This window comes from Danio rerio, chromosome 20 (assembly GCF_052040795.2).
Source record: "Danio rerio strain M-AB ecotype USA chromosome 20, GRCz13ab, whole genome shotgun sequence".
In the NCBI taxonomy this organism is placed as follows: domain Eukaryota; kingdom Metazoa; phylum Chordata; class Actinopteri; order Cypriniformes; family Danionidae; genus Danio; species Danio rerio.
In genome coordinates this window covers 16,748,190-16,771,571 of record NC_141040.1, presented here as the reverse complement: position 1 = coordinate 16,771,571, position 23,382 = coordinate 16,748,190, and the positions used below count along the sequence as shown (strand labels likewise).

The window sequence follows — 23,382 nt, the reverse complement described above, 5'->3', positions numbered from 1 at the left end:
CTTTTAAGGGCCTTATTTTTTTTCATAATTGATTTATTAACTTTTAATACTTTTTAAGACCTCGTGGACACCTTGGACAAACTAGCCAGACAGTAATGTATGAATTGTGGAGCTAGCTAAATCTAAAAAAAAAAAACATCTGTATTTTTTTAGCAAGTGTATGTTTTTACTTTTATTCTTCCCATAATAAAATATACTATTAGAGCAACTCATGTTCTGTTGTCGTTCATAATATAATAAAAGTTTAATAGGTAAAACTGTCCGAGATGTGAACAAAAGCAAGTGATGCATCAAAGTTTGATTATAAAAAAATCTAGAATGGTTATAAAATCTTTAGAATAATTAAAATAATTTAGAAAAATAATAAAAATAATTCGTTTAAAAATATTCAATAATATTAATGATATGATGTAGTTTCGGAAACGTTTTACTTCTCTGTTTAACCGACTGATTTTACGGTGGTTTTTTGATGACCACCACCCTCCCACACCCCCGTTGTTTTAAAGAATATCAAAATGGCAAACACGTCAAGTATAACGACGCGATGCCAGGCAAAAGTATAAATCAGCCTTAACTGTCAATTCCCTTACAAATGAAATAAGAATAAATTATGAAAAAAGTGTTTATTTTTGGTTGAACTATCCTTTAAAGTGTTTCTGCATCAGTAAAACATAACAAAAACAAAAATGCATTTGAGCCTGCTAAATCTCCTCCTCTGAGGATGACGAGTAGCAGTCGAGTCCCAGTAAATGTCTTGTTTTTCTCTGTTGTGTTTCAGCATCTGAAAGCTTCTGTGTTCTCTCCTGTGCTGCAGTCTGTGCGAGCGGGAGGCTGTGGAGGTTTGGCAGGCCACAGAACAGCACTCGAGTCAGCGTACCTGTGTCCTGTTGCTGCCCTGCCAAAGCCACACGTGAACTGGCCACCGCCACAGCCAGCCGGGACTGATCAAAACACAACGGGGCATCCTGGTCTGGTGGTTCAGAGGCTGACGGTGTGCAAAGCTGTTGGACGTTAGTCAGAAGTGTGTGGTTTTCTTCTGAGTTCGTGTCCTCATTAACTTCCTCCTCTCTGACAAGCGTGTCAAGGCATGTTTTCTTAGCTAGGAAGAAATAATGATGACTACATTATTATGAGCATCACTTTCCATGTATGAAGCTGTCATGATTCACATGATCCTCAGCTACTGGAATATTCCTGCATGCATATTCAGCATGTTACTCATACACATGTTGTTGCTTTTCTGCTGTCTTGTGGAAATACTAGAAATTCAGCTTTATTATGATGCATTTGCAGTTAGTAGTAAGACTCTGTGACACATTTCTTTTAAAGTTTTAGAAATTATTATTATAAACTTGTATTAAGGACACTAATCAGGATCTCACTGACAGTATTATTGAAGTCAACATAGTTTAACCACTTAAACTCTGCTGCTATTTGGGGATTTCCGCCTGGATTTTGCCTACCCAAATTTAAAAGCTTCCCAAACCCACATGCAGAGGTGTAAATGCAAAAATTTGGTATCATTTTAAAGAAAACCCTTTGAATTTTCATAAAACACTATTGAAAGTGTTTAAAATAACTGTATATGTCGTCTATGTTATTATAAACACCTACAAAAACAGGCGCTTTTTGTATTTTTTTTTTATAAACTCAAATTTGAAAGTGTAACTTTTAGGTTCTGTGTGGTCTAGCGTGCTGTAATTAATTTTGCTGGTTCCTGCACATGTCTGTAATCATAGGAAAAAAGAAAAAGGTCTCTACCATAATCTATTGCATTCCAACTGATGAAAGGTGCTGTACAAGCCACAGAGACCGATCCTTGTTTACATATTTCACTATTCTTTTGTTTGATCAAACATAATTCACTGTGTTTGGACCACATCAGACATATAAAAGGATTACTTATGCACATCACCTCAAAAACAGAGGAGAATGGCCCTGAAGTGCACAGCATAAGGTAAGAGATGACAGCTGTCTGTGCTATCTGGGGCTGCTTATTGATCATGAATGTATTGTTTACATATTGTGCCATGGAAACACCACAATTCATTCAACAACTGTTTGGCATATGAATATAATTCAGTAAAAAGAATGCTAGAACTGTATGAGCACCGGCAAGAGCTTTCATTTGAGCTATAACTTGTACATGTGTCATATAAAAAATATGAAAATGGACCAATGTAAAATACCTAGCTCGGGTATCCACAATACTGTGTATTTAAGTGTAAATAACTTTTTTACAGTACAGTAAAAACCAAAGTGATGGATATGTGCATAAAATATAGATTCTACACTTTCAAACGACACCACTTACGGGGGTCTGGTGCAATGCTAGCCCTTTAAATCTGAAAGCGAAAGTCGATGACCTCACGGACCCGGTAAGTGATTAGATGCTTTATTTTATCTTTATCTTTAGGAATGCTGCAATTAGCCTTTTATTCAGTTATTAATATGTTTTTTTAGCAACAGCCATGTTTCCATCACTTAGCATTAAAGTGCATTTTGAGCAATCGCATGCAAAATTAATTATGGAAATGGCAAGTTTTGAATGAAAATCCCTTACTTCACAAAAAAATATCGTAAATAGCACATCAAGCCCATCGTGTCACCCCTTATCTAAGAGTTTTATCACTGCTGAGACATACTTTACTAAGGAACCAAAGAAATCAGTGGGGTTGATCTCATCGCTTTAAGAAATGGAAACTCTGTATAGTGCCATATTATTTTGCCACTTTCATATAAAGGTTTCAAAAATTATTATAATAATATTGCCACATTTAATTAAAAATGGTAAAATGTAGGGTAAGCAAATAATTGTATTCTAAAAAGTGTGTTCCTTGCTTTTAATGATTTTGTTACAAGTTAATGAATTTTATTTGAATAATTGAGCTAATATTTTAAATGCTTTTTTATTTTTAAATGTATATAAACATTTATAGGATTAATAAAAAAAAATTATGTATAATAAAATAGATTTGTTAAGAAAATATTTTTGAAAGTCGAGGTCAGTTTTTTTTCATGTTCATTCTGTTAATCTGAGCGACATTTATTAAATGTAAAAAAAAAGTTAAATATTTATTGAAATTTTAAATAATTGTTTTTTTATGTATGCAGTTTCAAATGAAATTATTACTCCAGTCATTATTGCTTTTATTACTATTACCATTAATAATATTATTAATAACGATGATAATAATAATAATAATAATAATAATAATAATAATAATAATAATAAAAGTAATAGTAATATTAGTAATAATTAATATTAGAGTGATTTCTGAAGGATCATTTGACTCTGAAGACTGGAGTAAGGAAGCTCAAAACTTACCTTTAAATTCACTAGAATAAATGATTTAAGGAAGCTGAATTTTATCTTTAAATTCACTGGAAAAAATGATTTTTAATGATAAACTTCTTTTAACAGTTATTTATAGCACAATAACATGTCACAATTTTACAACTTGTACTTTATTTTTGACTAAATAAATTCAGCCTTGGTGAGCCCAAGAAGCTTACTTTAAAACATTTAAAAATTGTACCGACCCCTAACTTTTCACCAACAGACAACAGACATTTTAGTATAATTTGTTGGGATTTAACAGATTTTTTTGCTATTTCTGCACAGAATCTTTTAAAAGTCTTTTTAAAAGCTGATTTTGAGAAAGTAGGAGTTGAAAACCTAACACATAAAATAAAAACAAATTTAATTTAGAATACAAATCAAATTAAAAACACTTGTTTGGTAAACTAAGCTACATTTGGACTGCATTCCCTCATATGATGCATTCCCTGAAAGACAGGAAATATTACCTTACAAATTGTATTGTACATAATCTAATCTAATATTTGCATATTATTTATTATTAATAATAATAATAATAATAATAATAATAATAATAATAACAACATAAAAACTATAAATAATAATATAAAAACTTCATAAATATATATTTGCACACATTTATATAAGTAAAAAATATATATTGCATAATGGCCTCAAAAATCTGCAGAATTCTGTGGATTTGTGATCATGCATAAATGGTAAAGGTCTTTTCACTACGTTTCACTGATTTCACTTTGAGAAATACTTTTTAGAGCTACAATTTAGGAGTCCTAATTCAATTTAGGACTGAGATGCCCATTATGTTTAAGATTTTTTTTCCTAATAAAAAGTTAGAAACTATTTTTAGCCTTAAAATGTTTTGCAAATTTTCGACTGTGGCACAATCCATAAATAATAAAATCTCCCAAAAGATGCATTAGAATTTTCCAGAAAACAAACATAAATTCATCACTTTTTCATTAACAAATTGTGAACAGCCTTTCTAACCAAACTTTCCACAGTTTCCAAGGCTTAAACATTTTCAACTTTTTTATCTAAAAGACTGAGACAAATTTGCTAGGGAAAATCAAAAGGATGCGACCTGTATTTGCAGTCCCGATAGCTAGAGATTCTTCAAGGTCTTGCTTATAACATAAACAAATTTAGTTTCTTTACATTTACGTAAAGAATTAATCTAAGCAATGACCTTCAGATTAGAAGATGTAAACAGATAAATCATAGAGATGAGACCTTCTTTTATAATCTAGTTTTCATTATACAGTTAATTTAGAACATATTAGTTAAAATAGAGAGTAAACTGCCTGTCTTCACACCTCTACAAATGGATTTTTTTACCTCACCCCGAGTATATCAGACCATCAAATAACATACATTTTTGTGTATGTTATGAGTAATAGGTATTTTTTATGTATTCTTTCTAGCCTATAACTGTGTACTAATAATGTAATGCTAGTTTTTGTAATTATGTTTTTGTTTTTTTGATGAATGTATAAAGAAGTGATCTGTTTTAGAGCATAAACTGACATGTGTTTGGGCCACTGACAGTCTCCCGTCTCCTCTTGGTATAAGCTCGAGGCTCCCAGGGCTTGTGTTTGCAGGCAGGATCTAGAGAGCGCAGTTTCTTCACGTAGCGTTTGTATTCTCTCTCTAGTTCTTCAATATGCAACCGGAACTCCTCTATTTTCCTCTCTGGGTAGTGAGATAACTGCGACTGCTGCAAAATATTCACACAGATAAAGAGAGTCAACAGGATGCACATACATTAAATTTCACTCTGCACTTTATACATTTAAATCACTCTATTTGTTATATTAAGTACTATTACTGTGCTAAACTTTTGTGCATTGGGTTTATGCAGAAAAGAAGTTCTGACTATTTAAACACAAATGTTGTTACAAAAACAAACAAATCTTGGTTTGTTTTGCTTGATAAGCGAGCAGGATATGCAAGATCACTATCAAAACCTGGGGTTGTATTGGTTTTTACTAGCCCCAAACATGTTTGATGTTTGATAGCTGACATGCTATTTAATAACAGTAGTGACATGTTTGTTCTTAAAACCATACAACTGGTTAAATTTTACAGCTTTAGTCTTATGACAATGTTTTGTAATTGGTAAGTACTAGGCAAGCATGGTTAAGATGGTCACCTGTAGCTGTATTCTCAAAATATATGAAGGCTAAAAGAGGCTCCTAATTTGTGGATTTAGGAGAAAATTGTTGCCTTATTTGCTCTCAAAGTATTTCACAAAGCCTTTTAAAAATGCTCAAACTTCCTTCTAGATCAGTGAAAAAAACTGAGTAGTGAAAAGACCAAACCTTAACTACCCTGATACGGCAGCAGTGAAAAGAAACATTTTAAAAACATTTGACCACAATGAGCTTTATATGAGTTTTGCCTTAATATTGTTGCCTAATATATAAATATAATGTACTTAATATTGCCTTAAAAAAATGTTTACAAAAATATATTTAAATGCTTTTAAAAACATAAAAAAAATATATATATATATATATATATATATATATATATATATATATATATATATATATATATATATATATATTGGTGTTTCTTATGCTGAGTTCAGACTGCATGATTTTAGCCCGGATTTTGACTCGCCGACAGGTTTTGAGAAATCACGAATGCCTGAAATCACAGGCAAATCGGTGCTCGTGTATATATATACAGTATATATATATATATATATATATATATATATATATATATATATATATATATATATATATATATATATATATATATAGTGTGTGTGTGTGTGCCTGCAGGCCAACGGGAGGTTGAGGGAGAAGTTAAAAGCGCTCCCTTTCAGTTTATTTGGACCCAAGAAATGGAGAAAAACTAGTGAAAGTTTGACAGGAGCACCTGTGTCTGTTTGACGTTTCATACAGAAAGTTAAAAAAGAAAGTTAAGGAGAAATTGCTAATTCACTTTAAACCCAGGTCAGCAAAATATGTACATTTTCTGCCCCATTAAAGGCTTCTTTCGTTTTATGAGTTTAATAACAAAAGATATACTATGTATTTCTGGCTGTGAGATGTAGTTTAGAGGAAGTTGTCTGCAATTCTTCCTATTGTAAAGTCATGCAATGTGAAAGGCCCTGTCGTCGATCCATCTTGCAGTGTAAACAAAGCAGCGACAAAACGCTAGCCCAGATAGTCATGCAGTGTGAAAACATCTGTGACTTAAAAAATCATGCAGTCTGAACTCGGCATAAGTCTCCTAAAAAAATATACTGGAATTTAAAGGGTTTGTGTTGTCACCAGGGCCAAAGCAAGCTGAACTGGTGGTCTAAGCAATCGACGGTCAGGCTGCCCTTAACCCGAAAGTGAAAAGGAAGTGACCGGTTCACGAAGTAAAAGGGGGATTTGTTTTGCAGATGAAAGTGAGGACTGGGGGATGCTTAGGTCAACTCTATGGTCCAGGTCTGGGATGTCACTGGTTAAAACTTCTAGTACTCTGGATTTTGGAACTCTTTGAAACATTTTAAATAGTACATGCGAGTAAAATATAAAAATACAGTTCCTGGCTGCATCCAAAACCGCTTACTACTTAGTTTGTACTAGGGATGCAACGATTATAGATTTAAGTTGTACGATTGTAGTCTGAGAAATAATCACGGTTTTTATCATGATTATTATGCATTCATTAATTTCAAACCCCACAAGTTTAGAAAATAAGATGAAAACTCCTTTTATTTTACAGTGTTATTTATTGCTGCTCAGGAACTAATTAATACATCACAAAATAATATAAAAAACAAACAATAGTAAATTTCTCACTTTGTGCTTAAAATAAGTGAATGTTTTTGACAGAACAATAAATAAAAAATATAAAGAAATAAAAAAACAATATCTGTCTAATGCAGGGCTTGAAATTGCCAGTGCTCCCAACGTCAAAAAAGTAGGAGGATCAGAAAAACTTTAGGAGCACCCACTAAAAGTTAATGAGCACTAATGCAACTTGTATAAAAACGGATTAATTGGAGTTGAAAACAACATGAAATAGGACTAACAGAAACCAGACACAACTATTTAACTAATGCTGTGATGATATATTGATATTTGTGCAATAATTCCAAAATGAATGTCTTAAAGTTAAAGAATATTAATGATGACAAAGATGACAATAATTCTAACAATGAATTACATTTCTCATCATCATACTGCCTTGAATCTTCTTGAATGAGAGTTATCTGCTATAAAAAGTTGAAATATTACATTATGAAAAATAAATGTATGTTTTGCATCAGACAAAAAATGAAGCATTGCAGTAAGACATATTTATTTTGCACTATTCTTTTGAATTGCATGTCAATTTAATAAACAGAAAGTATGGACAAAAGAAAGAAAACTATCACCTCTGCACTTCTTTAAAAGTTTTGGTTTCGGTTTGTGTCATTTTAAATGCTCAGTCTCCTTATGCGCTGATTTTTATTTATCTGTGTACCTTAAACTTCAGCCAGTAGCAGTTCCCGCAGTTGCAAAAGCCCCCTGTCATCCCCACGAGATGTGCCTGAAAAGCAAGAGTGCGCTGCGTCGTGTGCGTGTCCCTCCATTGGAAATAACGAATTTGCACGAGCTTGCCTTAGTATGTAGCTTCAGTAATAGTTAATTTAGTGTGCATGGTTATTAGTCTCAGTGACAAACTAGCGCACAGTTTGCATAAGCAGTTTTGTTCCGTGCAGAAACACGGTGTTGGGAAGCCTTTAAGATTAATTAACTGTGACAAATTAAAATGCGGTTAATTCTGAAACCGGTAAATCGTTGTATCCCTCCCTAATATGTTCAGTTAAATTTAAACATACTACTAAACTGTTATAAAAGTACATTCTATTCAGTATGAATGGAACTCAGATGTACTACATCCACCATTTTGTCATGATCATGTGACCTGCCTGCGTGAAGTGCGTTGCTTCCCTCCCATTCATGAATTTTTTTCAGGGGGCATCATGGGACGGTGTATCGGATGCACACTTCAGAATCTCGCTGGAAGTAGTAGGTCATCCAAGTACTTCTCGCATACTGTGTAACGATTTTAATAATTTTGGACATACTACTCAGCTCGCATGCTGTTTTTAATGTACTATATTGTTTAGAAGTATGCAGACACAGCCCTAGTGTTTTTTTTTTGTTGATTTTTTTAATGAAAAAAGAAACACAAATTCAGCCTAAAATAATTCAATTTTAGCTTCTGCTTAAAATAAAATTTTGAAATCTTAGTTCATATGCATAAATAGCATATTACATGCATGTAACACACTATTTTTTAAAAAATATAACGTCAAAATATCATCATTCAGCCTAACAGACCTTTCTATGTAAATTAAATTAACAAAAATAAAAATGACACATTCTAATGTAGGGAAATTATTTAGGATGTAATACATTTCTTTCGTCTGTGACTGTAAATAACACAGATAGCTATGGAACAAAATCAATGCCTAAAGTCTTGAATTAAAAAGCTTGTTGAATATCACAAACTGAAAAAAATAATGCACCGTATTAACAAGTTCTTGCATTTTAATGACTTGAATTCCAGGGTTTGTATTTTTAGGTCCTGAAATTTAACATACCTGTTTATTTAAGCTGTGAATATTTCAACGAAAAATATTTCAAACACGTTTTCATACTTAAAAATTCAATAATTCATATTCAATTTTCAGATTTCACTTAAAAAATATTCAATACCCTTTAAAAATACGATGTATAATATTCAAAAGGTAATTTTCAGTTCATTTTATTTCAGTTCTTATATTCGCTTCCATAAATTCAGTGGATCAAATTCGACTGATAAATTTCAACATTACATCCGGGAACTGCAGGAGAAGCAATAGATTGCAGAGTGAAGATCGCAGCTGCTCTAGCTTTCACCAGCAGGTGGAGATGGAATAATGTAAGATTTTTAACCCAGTAAACAGGCGAGAAAAAGGCTAATAAAGGCAAAAAAAGTAGCATTCAATTTTAATACCAATGCCTTGGACATTATAAATAATAAAAAGTATGAGTAAAATGAGTAAATGAGGTTTTAGTCATCTATATTTGCCCTTATGTAACGGAAGCCAGCTGGTGATCGCGTAAAGCTCACTCCTGATCCAGGGACAGACGTTGTTCTGCAATCTTATCGGAGCTTGTCTCCCATGCTGGCTCGTTACCTGCTCGGACCGGTGCGGTTATGTGCACATAAACCGTCTTTTGATGAATATGATGTTACTTATTGTCTATCTTTATTGACTCTTTCTTCCATAGACGCTAAGTATTATATTGACAGCTAAAGAATATAAACGTATGAGAAACAGGAGAGAAAATATAATAATAATAATACAAAATAGATAAACATTGACAGGGCTAAGAACAATTACGATCAAAGATTTTCAAAACCAGAGAGATTTTATGAGAATGTCACAAAACAGTTTACTTGGAAATGTTAAACAGAGTTCAGGTATGATTTAAGGTTGGTTATGGATGGGGCGTCTAATTTAAAATAATTTAACATGATAATGCATTAAAGGAGCGTCTTCAGTTTTTCACACAGAACCGTCTAATATGGCATAACTATAAGGAGTATTGTTTGCGCTGTTTAAACGCAGCTATGTCAGGATTGGGATAGGTTATACATTTTCATCATTTAAATTATTATTATGATTGTTAATATTATTATTGTATGACATTTATTTGGGCTATTGCGCTTAAATAAGTCATCTGTGATTCTAAATTAATATTTCTATTTATCCTTTTATCACTCTGCCTGTCTTTCTCTTCTTTTTTCTAATTTTTGGGGTTCTGCCACGGTTAAAAGTTTGCAAAATGTCTTTAGTTTATCGCTTTTCCTCTAAAATAGAGACGAAGCAGAAGGAAAATAAATGAATTGATGAATGAATGAAATGATTGACGTTTTTATGCAGCTTGCTTTTACAAGCTGCAGAGCCAGCGCCCCACAGCAAACTGAAGAGAGGCTTGATGGCTGCCAATATATGATAGGAATTCTTCCAAAGTTTCAGATGATATCTGGGCTTGTGCATAATAATGTAAAATGAAAGTGAAAGTCATGACATTTGGCCAAGCATAAGAATAGCCTACAAGAGTGTTTCGATTATTATATTAATCATGACATATGTCATGCTTGGGCTTATATGAATAACACCTCGCTGTTTACCATTTCCGAAAGTGGAGCTGACGTCGGCGAGAAATTGCTTGTATAATTGTAAAAAGTGATGAATATTAATGGATTTCTTATATCTGTCATTTCTGATAATATAATTGATTGGTGTGAGCTTCCAACACAGCAAAAATGCATCCAGAATCCTAAACCAATAACTTTGTCAAGCAAAAATTATGATTTTATAGGCTACTGTTTTTTTTTTTTAAAAAACAAGAAAAAAGAAACTATTAGCTACCCTAGCAATTGTTTATTTAAATATGATCATCTCAAAATATAAAATAAAAACATAATGGTTTGACTTCGTGAAATCATAAAACAGACTTGCAGAAAAGAGTTAATAGAATAAATGAGCAAATACATTCTCTCCAGTAGATGGCGATTAAAGCTCAGTAATACCCCATAATGATGAACATTGAGCTGCATTGCAGGAACCCCTTAATCACGCATGTCAAACCACGCATTCTAAACATTAATCTTGAAACTAGCTTAAGTGACAACTATATTAAATTTAAACCAGTTTAAATAAGTTTATATGTTTAATAACTGCAAAAAAGATCAACATTGCTAATCATAAAATACAAACGGTCGCTGCAAAGTTATAAATAACGGTTTTCTCATTTAATACTGAAAACAAATTAAAGTCAGTTATAACTGCCTATTATCAAACCACAAGCGACTCATTTTATTACTTATCATTGTCTGCGACATTGCCACTTTTGCGTTAATACCTTTTTCTCGCCTATAGGCTACATAAACAATAATCTGGACAAACTAAGACATTTTGCAAACTTTTAACCGTGGCAGAACCCCAAAAATTAGAAAAAAGAAGAGAAAGACAGGCAGAGTGATAAAAGGATAAATAGAAATATTAATTTAGAATCACAGATGACTTATTTAAGCGCAATAGCCCAAATAAATGTCATACAATAATAATATTAACAATCATAATAATAATTTAAATGATGAAAATGTATAACCTATCCCAATCCTGACATAGCTGCGTTTAAACAGCGCAAACAATACTCCTTATAGTTATGCCATATTAGACGGTTCTGTGTGAAAAACTGAAGACGCTCCTTTAATGCATTATCATGTTAAATTATTTTAAATTAGACGCCCCATCCATAACCAACCTTAAATCATACCTGAACTCTGTTTAACATTTCCAAGTAAACTGTTTTGTGACATTCTCATAAAATCTCTCTGGTTTTGAAAATCTTTGATCGTAATTGTTCTTAGCCCTGTCAATGTTTATCTATTTTGTATTATTATTATTATATTTTCTCTCCTGTTTCTCATACGTTTATATTCTTTAGCTGTCAATATAATACTTAGCGTCTATGGAAGAAAGAGTCAATAAAGATAGACAATAAGTAACATCATATTCATCAAAAGACGGTTTATGTGCACATAACCGCACCGGTCCGAGCAGGTAACGAGCCAGCATGGGAGACAAGCTCCGATAAGATTGCAGAACAACGTCTGTCCCTGGATCAGGAGTGAGCTTTACGCGATCACCAGCTGGCTTCCGTTACATAAGGGCAAATATAGATGACTAAAACCTCATTTACTCATTTTACTCATACTTTTTATTATTTATAATGTCCAAGGCATTGGTATTAAAATTGAATGCTACTTTTTTTGCCTTTATTAGCCTTTTTCTCGCCTGTTTACTGGGTTAAAAATCTTACATTATTCCATCTCCACCTGCTGGTGAAAGCTAGAGCAGCTGCGATCTTCACTCTGCAATCTATTGCTTCTCCTGCAGTTCCCGGATGTAATGTTGAAATTTATCAGTCGAATTTGATCCACTGAATTTATGGAAGCGAATATAAGAACTGAAATAAAATGAACTGAAAATTACCTTTTGAATATTATACATCGTATTTTTAAAGGGTATTGAATATTTTTTAAGTGAAATCTGAAAATTGAATATGAATTATTGAATTTTTAAGTATGAAAACGTGTTTGAAATATTTTTCGTTGAAATATTCACAGCTTAAATAAACAGGTATGTTAAATTTCAGGACCTAAAAATACAAACCCTGGAATTCAAGTCATTAAAATGCAAGAACTTGTTAATACGGTGTATTATTTTTTTCAGTTTGTGATATTCAACAAGCTTTTTAATTCAAGACTTTAGGCATTGATTTTGTTCCATAGATAGCGGTGTTCGGTAAATGGTACTAACGTTACCTATCCATTCATGTTTTGCAGCGTCAATACCTGCAGATAGTACTTGATCTCCTTCTTGATGCTTGGCATCCACTTCTTTACTGCTGCCGCTGAATTTAACGTTGCCTGCGTGTCAAAAAGTCCATTAAAATTACATGACTGTTACTTAATGGCTGACAATCGGGTTGAAGTAATATGAAATATATGAAATAGATTTCTTACAAGCTTTGGTCTGGGCTCATGGACATCTTTGATTCGACCCTCTGAAAAAATAAACACACATTACCACACACTGACCACGTGCAAACGAGTGAGAGAAATGTGGCTTACACATTCAAGCGACTGCTTTTTTATTTTGCAGTATTTCATTTGTTATTTTACAGTAGTGTCAGTTCAACCGGTTATAAACGGGTTTCATACCGTCTCTCTCTTTCTGCAACCACAGTCGGTTCAGTTTTCCCAGCTGTTTTTCTTCGTTTCTCGCCATTCCTGCAGCATTTCCGTCAACAGGGCGTCACGTGACAGAGTGGATAGACAGACGGTCACGTGACAAGGTATGCTCGTCAATTCTTTATTCAACACCTTTTTTAAAGTAAAATATTGGTTTTACATCAGTTTTGCAGAAACTAGTAGTTCCTTTGATTTGATGGCATGTTTTCAGGCAAAAGTCCAATTACTCAAACGCATTTTATTTCCTCTTAAAGTTGCGTTGTGCATGATTTCAGCAAAACTACTTTAAAACAGACGTTTCCCAAAACTGAAGTTATTTCTCTATAAAATAGTGGGAAAGTGTCATTTGAACACATTTGGAGGAAAAGTCTTTAATTAAGCAAGTTCTTTACAGACCAAATAATCTTTAACCTATAGCACGTTTGTATGTTTACACGGGCTTACTTAAAATGTTGTGAGTTATCTAAACTTATAAATAGTATTAATATAGTAATAATATTATTAGTAATAATATTATTAGTAATAATATACTTTAGACATTGTTACGGACATTGTTTACAAGGTTTTCAAATGCTGTGTTAGAGTGACACCTGTTGACAAAACCATGAATTCATTAGAAAATTGTGTAAAATATTTCTGCTGAGCTTCAAACGCTTATTAAGATTAACTGTGGTTTTACTATATCAAAAGTCTTTTTGGGAACAAATATTTAATATGAACTACCATTCTAGTTTAGTTAGGTTTACAACACACCATGTTAGTTTAGCGAAATATTGTGTGGTTTCCGTTGTGTAACTACATGAAAAAATTCTGAGCAATTCCAGCGTTATGAATGTGATATTTGCAGTAAAAGCTCAAAACATAAATTCGCATAAACAGTAGGCTATATGTTAACATTATATTGAAACATCTGTTTATATTTGGTAAAACTACTAACCACAGTTATTATAAGATCAGAAAATCTTTAAACATTCAGTAAAATAAACATGTGTTATGGATGTGACAATAAAGTCTGCACGTTTACAGTCTACAACCTACTTTATAGAATTTCTGTGAATTAAACTGCACAACCCAAAAGAAATAATGCTAATCAAAAAGAATAAGAGTTGGCTCTCTGTAGAACAAACATGATTGATTTTATTTTATTTGACATGCTTTCATTTATGAGGTAAAAGCTTCGCTATGGATGTGACATCTCTCCGATATGAATGTGACAGATCTGAATTTGCCACTTGTGGGACTTCTGTAAATCAAATGTAATATTTTAACACACTGACAGATACATTTTTGAGTATTTTAAAGTACTGTGAAGTACTTGCATACACAAAAAAATGTTGAAACGGTTCGTCTATTTTGGTGAAAACTTAATTTATGAGTGAAAGTGCATTTTTCATGAGACAAATATATCTGGATAAAAGTAAAAAATTCTGTTAGCTTGTTTGATATCTACTGATTCAAAAACAGCTGAGCAAACGTTTTCATCAAACACGTTCAAGATTACAATTTAGTTTCTCCTGTAACATTCAGCGCCTTCATTTTACAAGGAACATCTTCTTCTTCAGCAGGGTGCTTATGTTCTCATGGGCCTCTGTGTCCCCTGCTTCAGCCACCTGAAGTGCGTTTTTCTTCACATTATTAGTAGCCTGAAGATTTGCCCGTTCTCCATTTGTCCAGTTGATCAGTCTCTGTACCGTTCCCAAATGCCCAGTCTTGCAAGCACAGTGAAGTGGTGTGTCTTTATTGTTATCCAGGGCGTTAATCTTTGCTTTATTCTCCAGTAAAATGCCAACCAGCGCCTCATGACCATGCTCTGCAGCTAAATGCAGAGCAGTCCTCCTCCACACGTTCTTATCATCCACATTCTTGCTCTTACTCGATGCGAGAAGAACACTGCCTGCTCTTTCCTTTCCGTTTCGAGCAGCGTAATGCAGTGGTGAGCAGCCGTCCATGTCTTTAGCTCCAACTTTAGCTTTACCAGCCAACAGTGCTGAAACTGCCTTAGTGTGTCCCTCCGCTGCAGCCAGATGCAATGGGGTTTTCTTCTCTCTTTCTGAGGCATTTGAATACGCTCCAGCAGCGAGAAGTGATTGTATGATGGCCACTTCTCCTTGTTCTGCCGCCCAGTGCAAGGCTGTTCTTCCCTGTTTGTCTTTGGCATGGACATCGGCTTTGGCCTCTAGCAGTTGGGCGACTGCTTCAGTGTGGCCATTTTGGCTGGCGAGGTGCAGTGGAGTGAATCCATCCTGGGTGACGGGATTGAGCTGAGCCCCCACACGCAGTAGCAGTGCCATCATGGCTGGCTGATTATGGGATGCACTGAGATGGAGAGGAGTCTGATCTTTAGGGCCACTGATGTTGGGGTCTATGCCCTTATGCAACAATATCTATGGTGGAATAGAAGGTTACAGATTTATTTATTATATTAATTAAATTTAACATGCACTTTGTGCTGACCTTAAACAGATAGTTCACCTAAAATTCTGAAAACTTGAAAATGCTGTCATCGTTTACTCGCTGTTTACTTCTTTTTAAAAACTTTTCAGAGTTTCTTTCTTTCCACATAGCTTATTTTTTTCTGGCCCACACCAGCAGCTCATCTCACAGTGAATTATGGTACTGTACATGGCTGGACCAAGTCTGGCGTCCATAGAGCAGCTAAACATTAACCATATCTGGGCTAAGTCTCAGCCAAGTTAATAATCCATAACTGGGCCTGAAATAGGCCAGATATGTTGGTGACCCATTGCACAGCGCTTTAGCTGCTATATTTTTTTCGTAGAATTTTTTACTTTACTCAAAAATAATTTATATGTATTTAAATGTGGGTCAAGATAGGCCAAACTTACGTGGCCCAGATATCAATTTTAAACATCTGGGGCAAATGCTACATTTTGCATCTGGCTCAAGTCTTGTGTGCTGCCTTAAAGACGGTGGCACCTCTGACAAAACCAGGCCATGTTTGGCCCACATGCTGTATGCCAGTGCCGGATGAATGCTTGGTGTGCCAGCTCTTTGCCAAATCTGGACCGGAATTCTTTGTTTCCCTGAGTTCTGTGAAATACAAAATAACATTTTAAAGAAGGCTGAAAAACTGTAACCATTGACTTCCATTGTAGGAAAATCAAATACCATGGAAATCAATGGTTACAGGTTTTCTTTTGTGTTCAAAAGAAGAAGAAAAAAACTTAGAATGGTTTAAAATATCATTATTTGAAGTAAATAGTGAGTAAAATGTAATTTCTAGGTGAATTATCCCTATAAGGCAGAAGTTGTCACAGAGTCTTAACATTATATTTTAAGGGCATTTATAAGTTTACTGTCATTTATGGACATTTGTTACAGGACTTTTATATTGTCTACTTTAGCGGTTCGTGCAAAACCATCAAAATATCAGTACTGTAGTTTAGATGTACACTGTAAAAAATTAGTCATGACAGCATAAGTTTTTGGTCATTGTAACTTATTAAACTAAGTGACTCATTCATTCATTCACTTTCTTTTCGGCTTAGTCCTTTTATTAATTCAGGGTCGCCACAGCGGAATGAACCACCAATTTATCCAGCATACGCAGTGGATGCCCTTTCAGCCGCAATCCCATTGCATTGCGCTTTAGCTGCACTACTGGGAAACACCCATGCACACTCAATCACGCACATACACTTCGGCCATTTTAGCTTACGTAATTCACCTGTACCCCATGTCTGTGGACTTGTGGGGTACCATGCAAACATGGGGAGAACATGCAAACTCCACACAGAAAAGCCAACTGACCCAGCCAGGACTTTAACAAGCTTTCTTCTTGCTGTGAGACAATCGTGCTACCTACTGTGCCACCGTGTTGCCAAAACAAGATGCTCCTTTTCAGGAATTAGTTCATTTGTCAATAATAGGCATGTTTTTATAAATTTTTTATGTTTTACATTCCTGTTTTGTTTCATAAACTATGGAAAATTATGCAATCTAATTATATGCATAAAATCAAATAGCTATAGTTTAAGCAACCAAATTATTATTTGTGAACCTGTACCACAAATCCAATCATAAGTGTCATTTTTTCACCTGAAAACTGGATAAATAAACTTTTCATTGATGTATACTTTGCTAGGATAGGACAATATTTGGCAGAGTCACAATTACTAAAATATCTGCAATCTGAGGGTTTAAAAAATAAGAAATACATCGAAATATTAAGAAATTGTCTTTAAAGTTGTCCAAATTAATGCTTAACAATGCACATTACTAATCAAGAAGCAAGTTTTGATATGTTTCCATAAAAAATTTCAAAATATCTTCATGGAATATGAGTTTTACTTAATATTCTAATAATTTTAGCTTAGATAATTTTGAGCCATACAATGTATTGTACCTGTGCAACATAATGCAGGTTTTATGGTCCAAAGTCACATTTTACATAAACACATACAGATATAAATATAGGTTTATAAACAAACTATACAAACTATTCTGTTTTAACAGTTATATATACAGCTAAATTTACCTGCGCTATTTGTATGCTGCCGCTTTGAACAGCCAAATGAAGACTGGACATCTGGTTCGGCAGTCTCTCATCCAGCTTGGCCTTTTTGGAGACCAGCACTTTAAAAGCCTCCCCATTTCCCAGCTCTGCAGCCAGAAGCACAGGTGTGTATCCAAGCTCATTGCAGCTATTGACATCTGCACCGTGCTCAATAAGTGCAGCCACGACCGCATCCAAGTTCCTCTGAACCGCTTTAAAAAGAGCCGCATTTATCTCAGTCTGAGACATGGACTCGTGGACATGCTGCAAAAATAGAGAGAGGAGAGACTTTCTGTTTAGCTGGAAAGCAGCATCCACGATCCTGGAGTCCACCTGAGCTCCAGCCTTCAACAAGACCGCTGCGGTTTTCTCATTTCCGTGGCGAACTGCGTGATGAAGAGCTGTTTTCCTTTGACCATCTTGTGCATCTACTAAAGCGCCGTTTCTTAGAAGAACTTCTGCCAGTGTTGCATTATCTTCAATGGCCGCCATATGCAGTACTGTTGTCTGATTCTTAAGGCTTTTCTTTTCTTCGTGCACTAGAGCTTTAACACACCCTTCATGTCCATTTTGTGCAGCCAGATGCAAAGGAGTCTTAGAAGTTTGGTCGGTAGCATGAATATCCGCACCAGCCTTCGCAAGGGCCACAGCAACAGCGGTGTGGCCCCGTTGTGCAGCTCTGTGTAGGGCTGTACGGCCCTCCTTGTCCTTCAAATCCAGTTTCGCTCCTTGTCTAAGCAGAAAATACACAATGGCCTCCTTACCGTATTCAGCAGCATGGTGTAGAAGAGTATCATTAGACGAGAGCACACTGTTGACATCCAATTCTTTAGTGAGCTCCTGAAGGAGATATAAATCGCCTGAAGATATGGCTTCGAGGATGGCATCATGGTGGTTACTTTCGGATTTGAGGATCTGCTTGTTTAAAGGCTCATTATTAGGCTCGTTTGCTGTAGACTTGGGATGGATTCTCTCTGGTTTTGAGTTTTTGACAAGGCCTTGTTTGTCTTTCTCCAGCAGATATCCTATTAGTTGTCTCCGCGCATCTCTAATGCCCTCATTAACTCCACCCACATACGTTCTCATGTGCTGGTAAAGGTCAGGTTCCGCTCTTTTCAGACAAGGGTAGAAGAAGATGCGGCAGGCACGTTCTCCTCTGGAGATCAAGATGTTTAACATCCTGGAGTTCTTCTCCTCTCGCACTGTGAGGTCGGACACCAAGACTCGGATGTCAGGTTGAAGAACTCCATTCGCAATGAGAAGATCAAGCAGGTCCTCTGGATTTAAGATGCCACTGACTAACTCGCTTCTCTTCATCTGGATGACTTCAATGGCGTAGGGATTGGTAAAGCTGGTTGAGCCCATGTCCAGTGCTTTGAAGGAAATGCTCCTGCAAAAAAGTCTTTGTCACTATGAACAAATAGTCTCTTAGCAACAATATATGAAGTATAAACAATAGTTCAAATCAGCGCTTTCCTGATATACACGATTAAAAAGAAAAAGCTGGTATGTTGATAATCTTTTTTAATAGTAAAGTTTTGCAAATAAATTTGTCTGTTTAGGCTTCCTGCCTTATCTAGAATTACAAGAAACTTGTTTCATGGATACTGTAACCATAACATGGAGTGTTTTTTGTATTTGAGTTCATAGTAATATAACAAGTTCCCTTTACACACTACCCTTGCGAAAAAGAAGTGAGCTTATTGCTATTTTCTTTGTTTAATATGCACTTTAAGTGAACTTTAAATGGATGCAAATTAAGTCTTTAACTGCTCCTCCAAGAAAATAAATTTGGATTGTATTTCTTAACTCCTTATGTCGCTAGTTAACACTTTCAATGCATTTTTTTTTCAACACATCCCATCATTTTTAAAATATCAACCTCTTCCAAGGGGTAATATGTCGGTTATAGGTAAAAGTGCTGGAAATAATACATAAATTATAAAAAAATCTGAAAATATGGTGTAAGAACAATTTTTTTAAAAACATAATCAAAATAAAACATTTTTGAATATCTTCTTTAGTTTTGTCGCTATAAAATATTTCAGATTCTCATTTAACATGTTTTTTGTTTTGTTTTTTTACAATAAAACCAAAATCAAATTAAGTAGTGCAACAGGGTTATGTTTGTTTATTTTTGTAAACCAGCAATGCTGTGTGTAAACCATTATTTAAAACAGTCCTTCTTTAAATAGATCAGGCAGTTAAAGGATTAGGATAACTAAAGTCCAAATAAAGGGACATCACACTTAAGTACATATTTCAGTTTCATGTAAATATGTAGAGTACAAGTTTCAGAGGAATTGTTACTGTATATTTAGTTTACCACAAAAACTTGCCAGTATATTTGGTAGTAGACTATCTACTTCAAAGAAAAATAGGAGCAATTATTAAAATAAAATTTAAGACTTAAGTAATATAAGTTGGTAAAAAATATAGCTGGTTAGTAAATATAGTAGATGTTCTTTACTTGAAATCACACATACAGTGTATTTATTTGTTTCAATATAAAATTGTACTCTTTCACAAGATCAAATCTCTCACAATGTCAAAAATTTTGCTCTCCAGTGTGACTTACAGCAGTGAAAATTAAACCACATTGAACTAAATTTAACTATAACTCTGAAAAATGGACTGACACAGTTTACATTTACTAGAACTTTTATGTTATGCTGCTTTGACACCATCTACAAAGAAAAATTGCTATAGAAACAAAGATGAGTTAAATATTTAACTATGAAACTGACATAATTATATTGTCGTATAATTATATCTTACCATTTATGCCAATAAGACAATATAATTAACACATAAAATATTGCACATATCTTCTTTACACAGCTAAATTTTTAAACTTCAACTATGTTTCCATATTAAATTAAACATTGGATGTCTTTAAGAATGTAAGCTAGTTAAACAGTAATAAACCAGAATAGCAATAAATAACAGACCCATATCCAGCCTATTGAAAGGGGTGATTCTTTTTCGTTTATGTTGCTGTTTTTCGCAGTTATTCAGCTAAAACGGTGCATTTTAGAGACATTTTAAGAACTAATCTTTGCTGGATCAGCTTGTTGGATGGCGATCATAACCGTACGTTTGATGCACCAAAAATATTTCCTACAATTTTGTCAAAGTGCTCATGATACTATTTTACTACGAAGTATTTATTCACAAATTTGGATTTAAACTGTAAGTTAATCCAGTTTCATAAATATTGTTATGAGATTATCATTTAAAAAAATTAATAAATAAATATAAAAAATACTAAATAAAATGCAGTCACTAAATTATTGTAGATTGATTGGCCCCACAGACGTTGATAACACTCCCCCTTTACGTAAGTACATTATTTATTTTTTTTAATTACGGATGAAGTTCTTGTAACATAACATTTAGTACTGCTTGATGACGAGACGAAACACAACTTTGGGTTCACGAGTTGTTAATTATTATTATTAAATTATTAATAATTTATTTATTAAGAAATTATTATTTTTTTAAATGAAAAAATATTTTATCTGATTGAAAACCACAAATTCCAAAAAAAAAAAAAAAAAAAAAAAAAAATATATATATATATATATATATATATATATATATATATATATATATATATATATATATATATATATATATATATATATATATATATAAACAAATAAATGCATTTTAAAATGAGCTTTTCAGAGTATAGTTTATATATATATTTTTTAATTCATTTATTTATTTATTTTGCTGGTTTACTAACAAGGGCCAAAAATCTCAATGATTTAGTGTATGTATTTTGCAAAAAGATACATCAATAGAAGAAGCTGTATTGATAATATTGTGGCTCAAAAAGAAATATGGATAAACTATATTATATATATATTATTAATATATAGGATATGTATAGTAAGTGTGTGAGGTCTTTTGTTCATTTTGTCCATGTGTTTGTGTTTTAAAACAAAATATTGATTTTTAATTGGTTTGCACGTAAACTTGCTAAATTATTTAAAGGAATAAACTGCAATATTCTAAGAGTAATTAATGAAATGTATTAAAACCACATTATTTTATTTACCAGAAGCAAAAATATAGCATTTCACTGAATTCATTATTTTTGTGTGCCACCCCAAGATTTGGTTTGGCCTCAAATGGTCATTCCTAAGAAAATTTCTGGGGGTTCCAGTGTCATCATTAAAAAATATATATATATAACACTATATATATATGGTATACACACACACACACACACACACACACACACACACACACACATATATATATATATATCACCATATATATATATATATATATATATATATATATATATATATATATATATATATATATATATATATATATATATATATATGGTATAACTTGTGTAGCGATGGGAAAATAAAAACTGGCTAGCACATCCACTTTCCTCCATCAGAATTGTGCGAATAATTACTTGAATAATTAAAAGTTATCTTTGTCTTAAAGCCTTCTTCTATCCATGATTTTCAAAATTTATAATGACATGGCAGTCGAAAAACGGTATAACAGAGCTCACATAGGGGTCAAATTCTGGACGTTCTCAGTGGAGGGAGAGGGGGTCTTTCGAACCAGCCTGTATAATGGTTAATAACAAGTCACGTTTCAGTGACTTTCCTCATATTTGTTATTGAAAAGGTGATTGTTCTGTTATCTACTGTGTCCTTGCTTCACTTTGTGTCATTGTATTGCATAGTATAATGCCCAGGTCAATGATCAATCCCGTCCTTTCCGAAACTAAAAGTGTCCTGAAAGTCTGTTGGTGGGTCGGTCTTATGGAGATTAGTGTTAGGAGTTCCTCTTCCCGTAATACACGCCCACTACTGCAGATGACGTAGGTCTTCCGACCACGCGCTTGCCTAATATGGCTAGGTAGTGCCACTTTTCCGGTATGAGGTCATCGTTTGCCAAGTTTGGCCAGTGAAATAAGAGGATCTGAAAGATGCTAAATATTAATTCGTGTCGGTGACCTGAATATAAAATCAGACTTCTGATTGTGTATCATAACACACATCAAAAAGAAAGGAAGAAACAAAGAAAATAGTAATGCTGGTGCCATTTGTAAACAAAGATTTTGAATTTATTCGATAAACAAAGAGAGCATATCTTATATATTTTTTACATGTATGATATAATTTATTTCTTATGTAAGGTATAGACGTTATTGCACCTCTAATGCGTTCAATTGGAGGTGTTTTTTTTTCTCTCTAAGACAAAAGTTACTTTTTAAAGTGCTTATAAGAAACCAGGGGTTCAGATTGCAGAATTTAGTAGTGTCTTAAAAGCCCCAAAACACAATAGGAGAAAATGAAATCACATTATAAACTAGATTTCTGTCTGAGAGCCTGCTTTAAATTCACCAGGCGCAGGCCAATGGCGCCCTCTTCTGGTTCTACTGCTCAAACTGCTTCTCAAACACGGTCAGGGATATTGGTGTCGTACTATTTTACCACAATGCTAAGTGAATCATTGTCCTTTTTTGATAATTGTTGTTTCTTTCAAACAGATTTACTTAGACTACAGTCTAAGTTTATATCACTATTATGGGTAAAATTGTAAGTTCTAATTTTTTACATAATAGTTTACTAATTTTTTACAGCTTTTACATTTTACTGAAGTGCTTTTACTGAACACATTTTGCAAGCAAACATAAGAACGGACCCTTGAAAACATTTGTCTCTGCACACTGCAG

At 33.6% G+C, this 23,382-nt stretch overlaps 2 protein-coding genes and 1 long non-coding RNA gene across 4 annotated transcripts in view; 1 reads left to right on the top strand and 2 right to left on the bottom strand.

The window, feature by feature from the left end:
* Positions 1-667: 667 nt before the first annotated feature.
* On the bottom strand, positions 668-13,246 carry si:dkey-86e18.1. The gene is made up of 5 exons (NM_001025491.1): positions 13,121-13,246; positions 12,923-12,963; positions 12,752-12,826; positions 4,868-5,057; positions 668-1,099 (listed from the first exon to the last, which is right to left on the bottom strand). The coding sequence occupies exons 1-5, from the start codon at positions 13,185-13,187 to the stop codon at positions 702-704; spliced, it is 771 nt and encodes a 256-aa protein (NP_001020662.1). The 5' UTR covers positions 13,188-13,246; the 3' UTR covers positions 668-701.
* The window catches only part of LOC147832172 (uncharacterized), a 43,127-nt gene continuing 32,968 nt past the window's right edge, over positions 13,224-23,382 (top strand). The window contains exon 1 of the long non-coding RNA XR_015518259.1: positions 13,224-13,254. This is a non-coding gene — a long non-coding RNA (uncharacterized LOC147832172). The remainder of the gene's footprint in view (positions 13,255-23,382) is intronic.
* Positions 14,262-22,439, bottom strand: caiap (CARD- and ANK-containing Inflammasome Adaptor Protein). 2 transcript variants are annotated; one of them, XM_087297084.1, is made up of 3 exons: positions 22,210-22,439; positions 17,649-19,056; positions 14,262-15,534 (listed from the first exon to the last, which is right to left on the bottom strand). In XM_087297084.1, coding segments are annotated over exons 1-3 (2,262 nt in total). In that variant the 5' UTR covers positions 22,212-22,439; the 3' UTR covers positions 14,262-14,682. The 2 variants fall into 2 exon arrangements, with proteins under 2 accessions (XP_087153210.1, NP_001020663.1); NM_001025492.1 differs by lacking the exon at positions 22,210-22,439 and having other exon boundaries at positions 14,683-15,534; positions 17,649-19,031.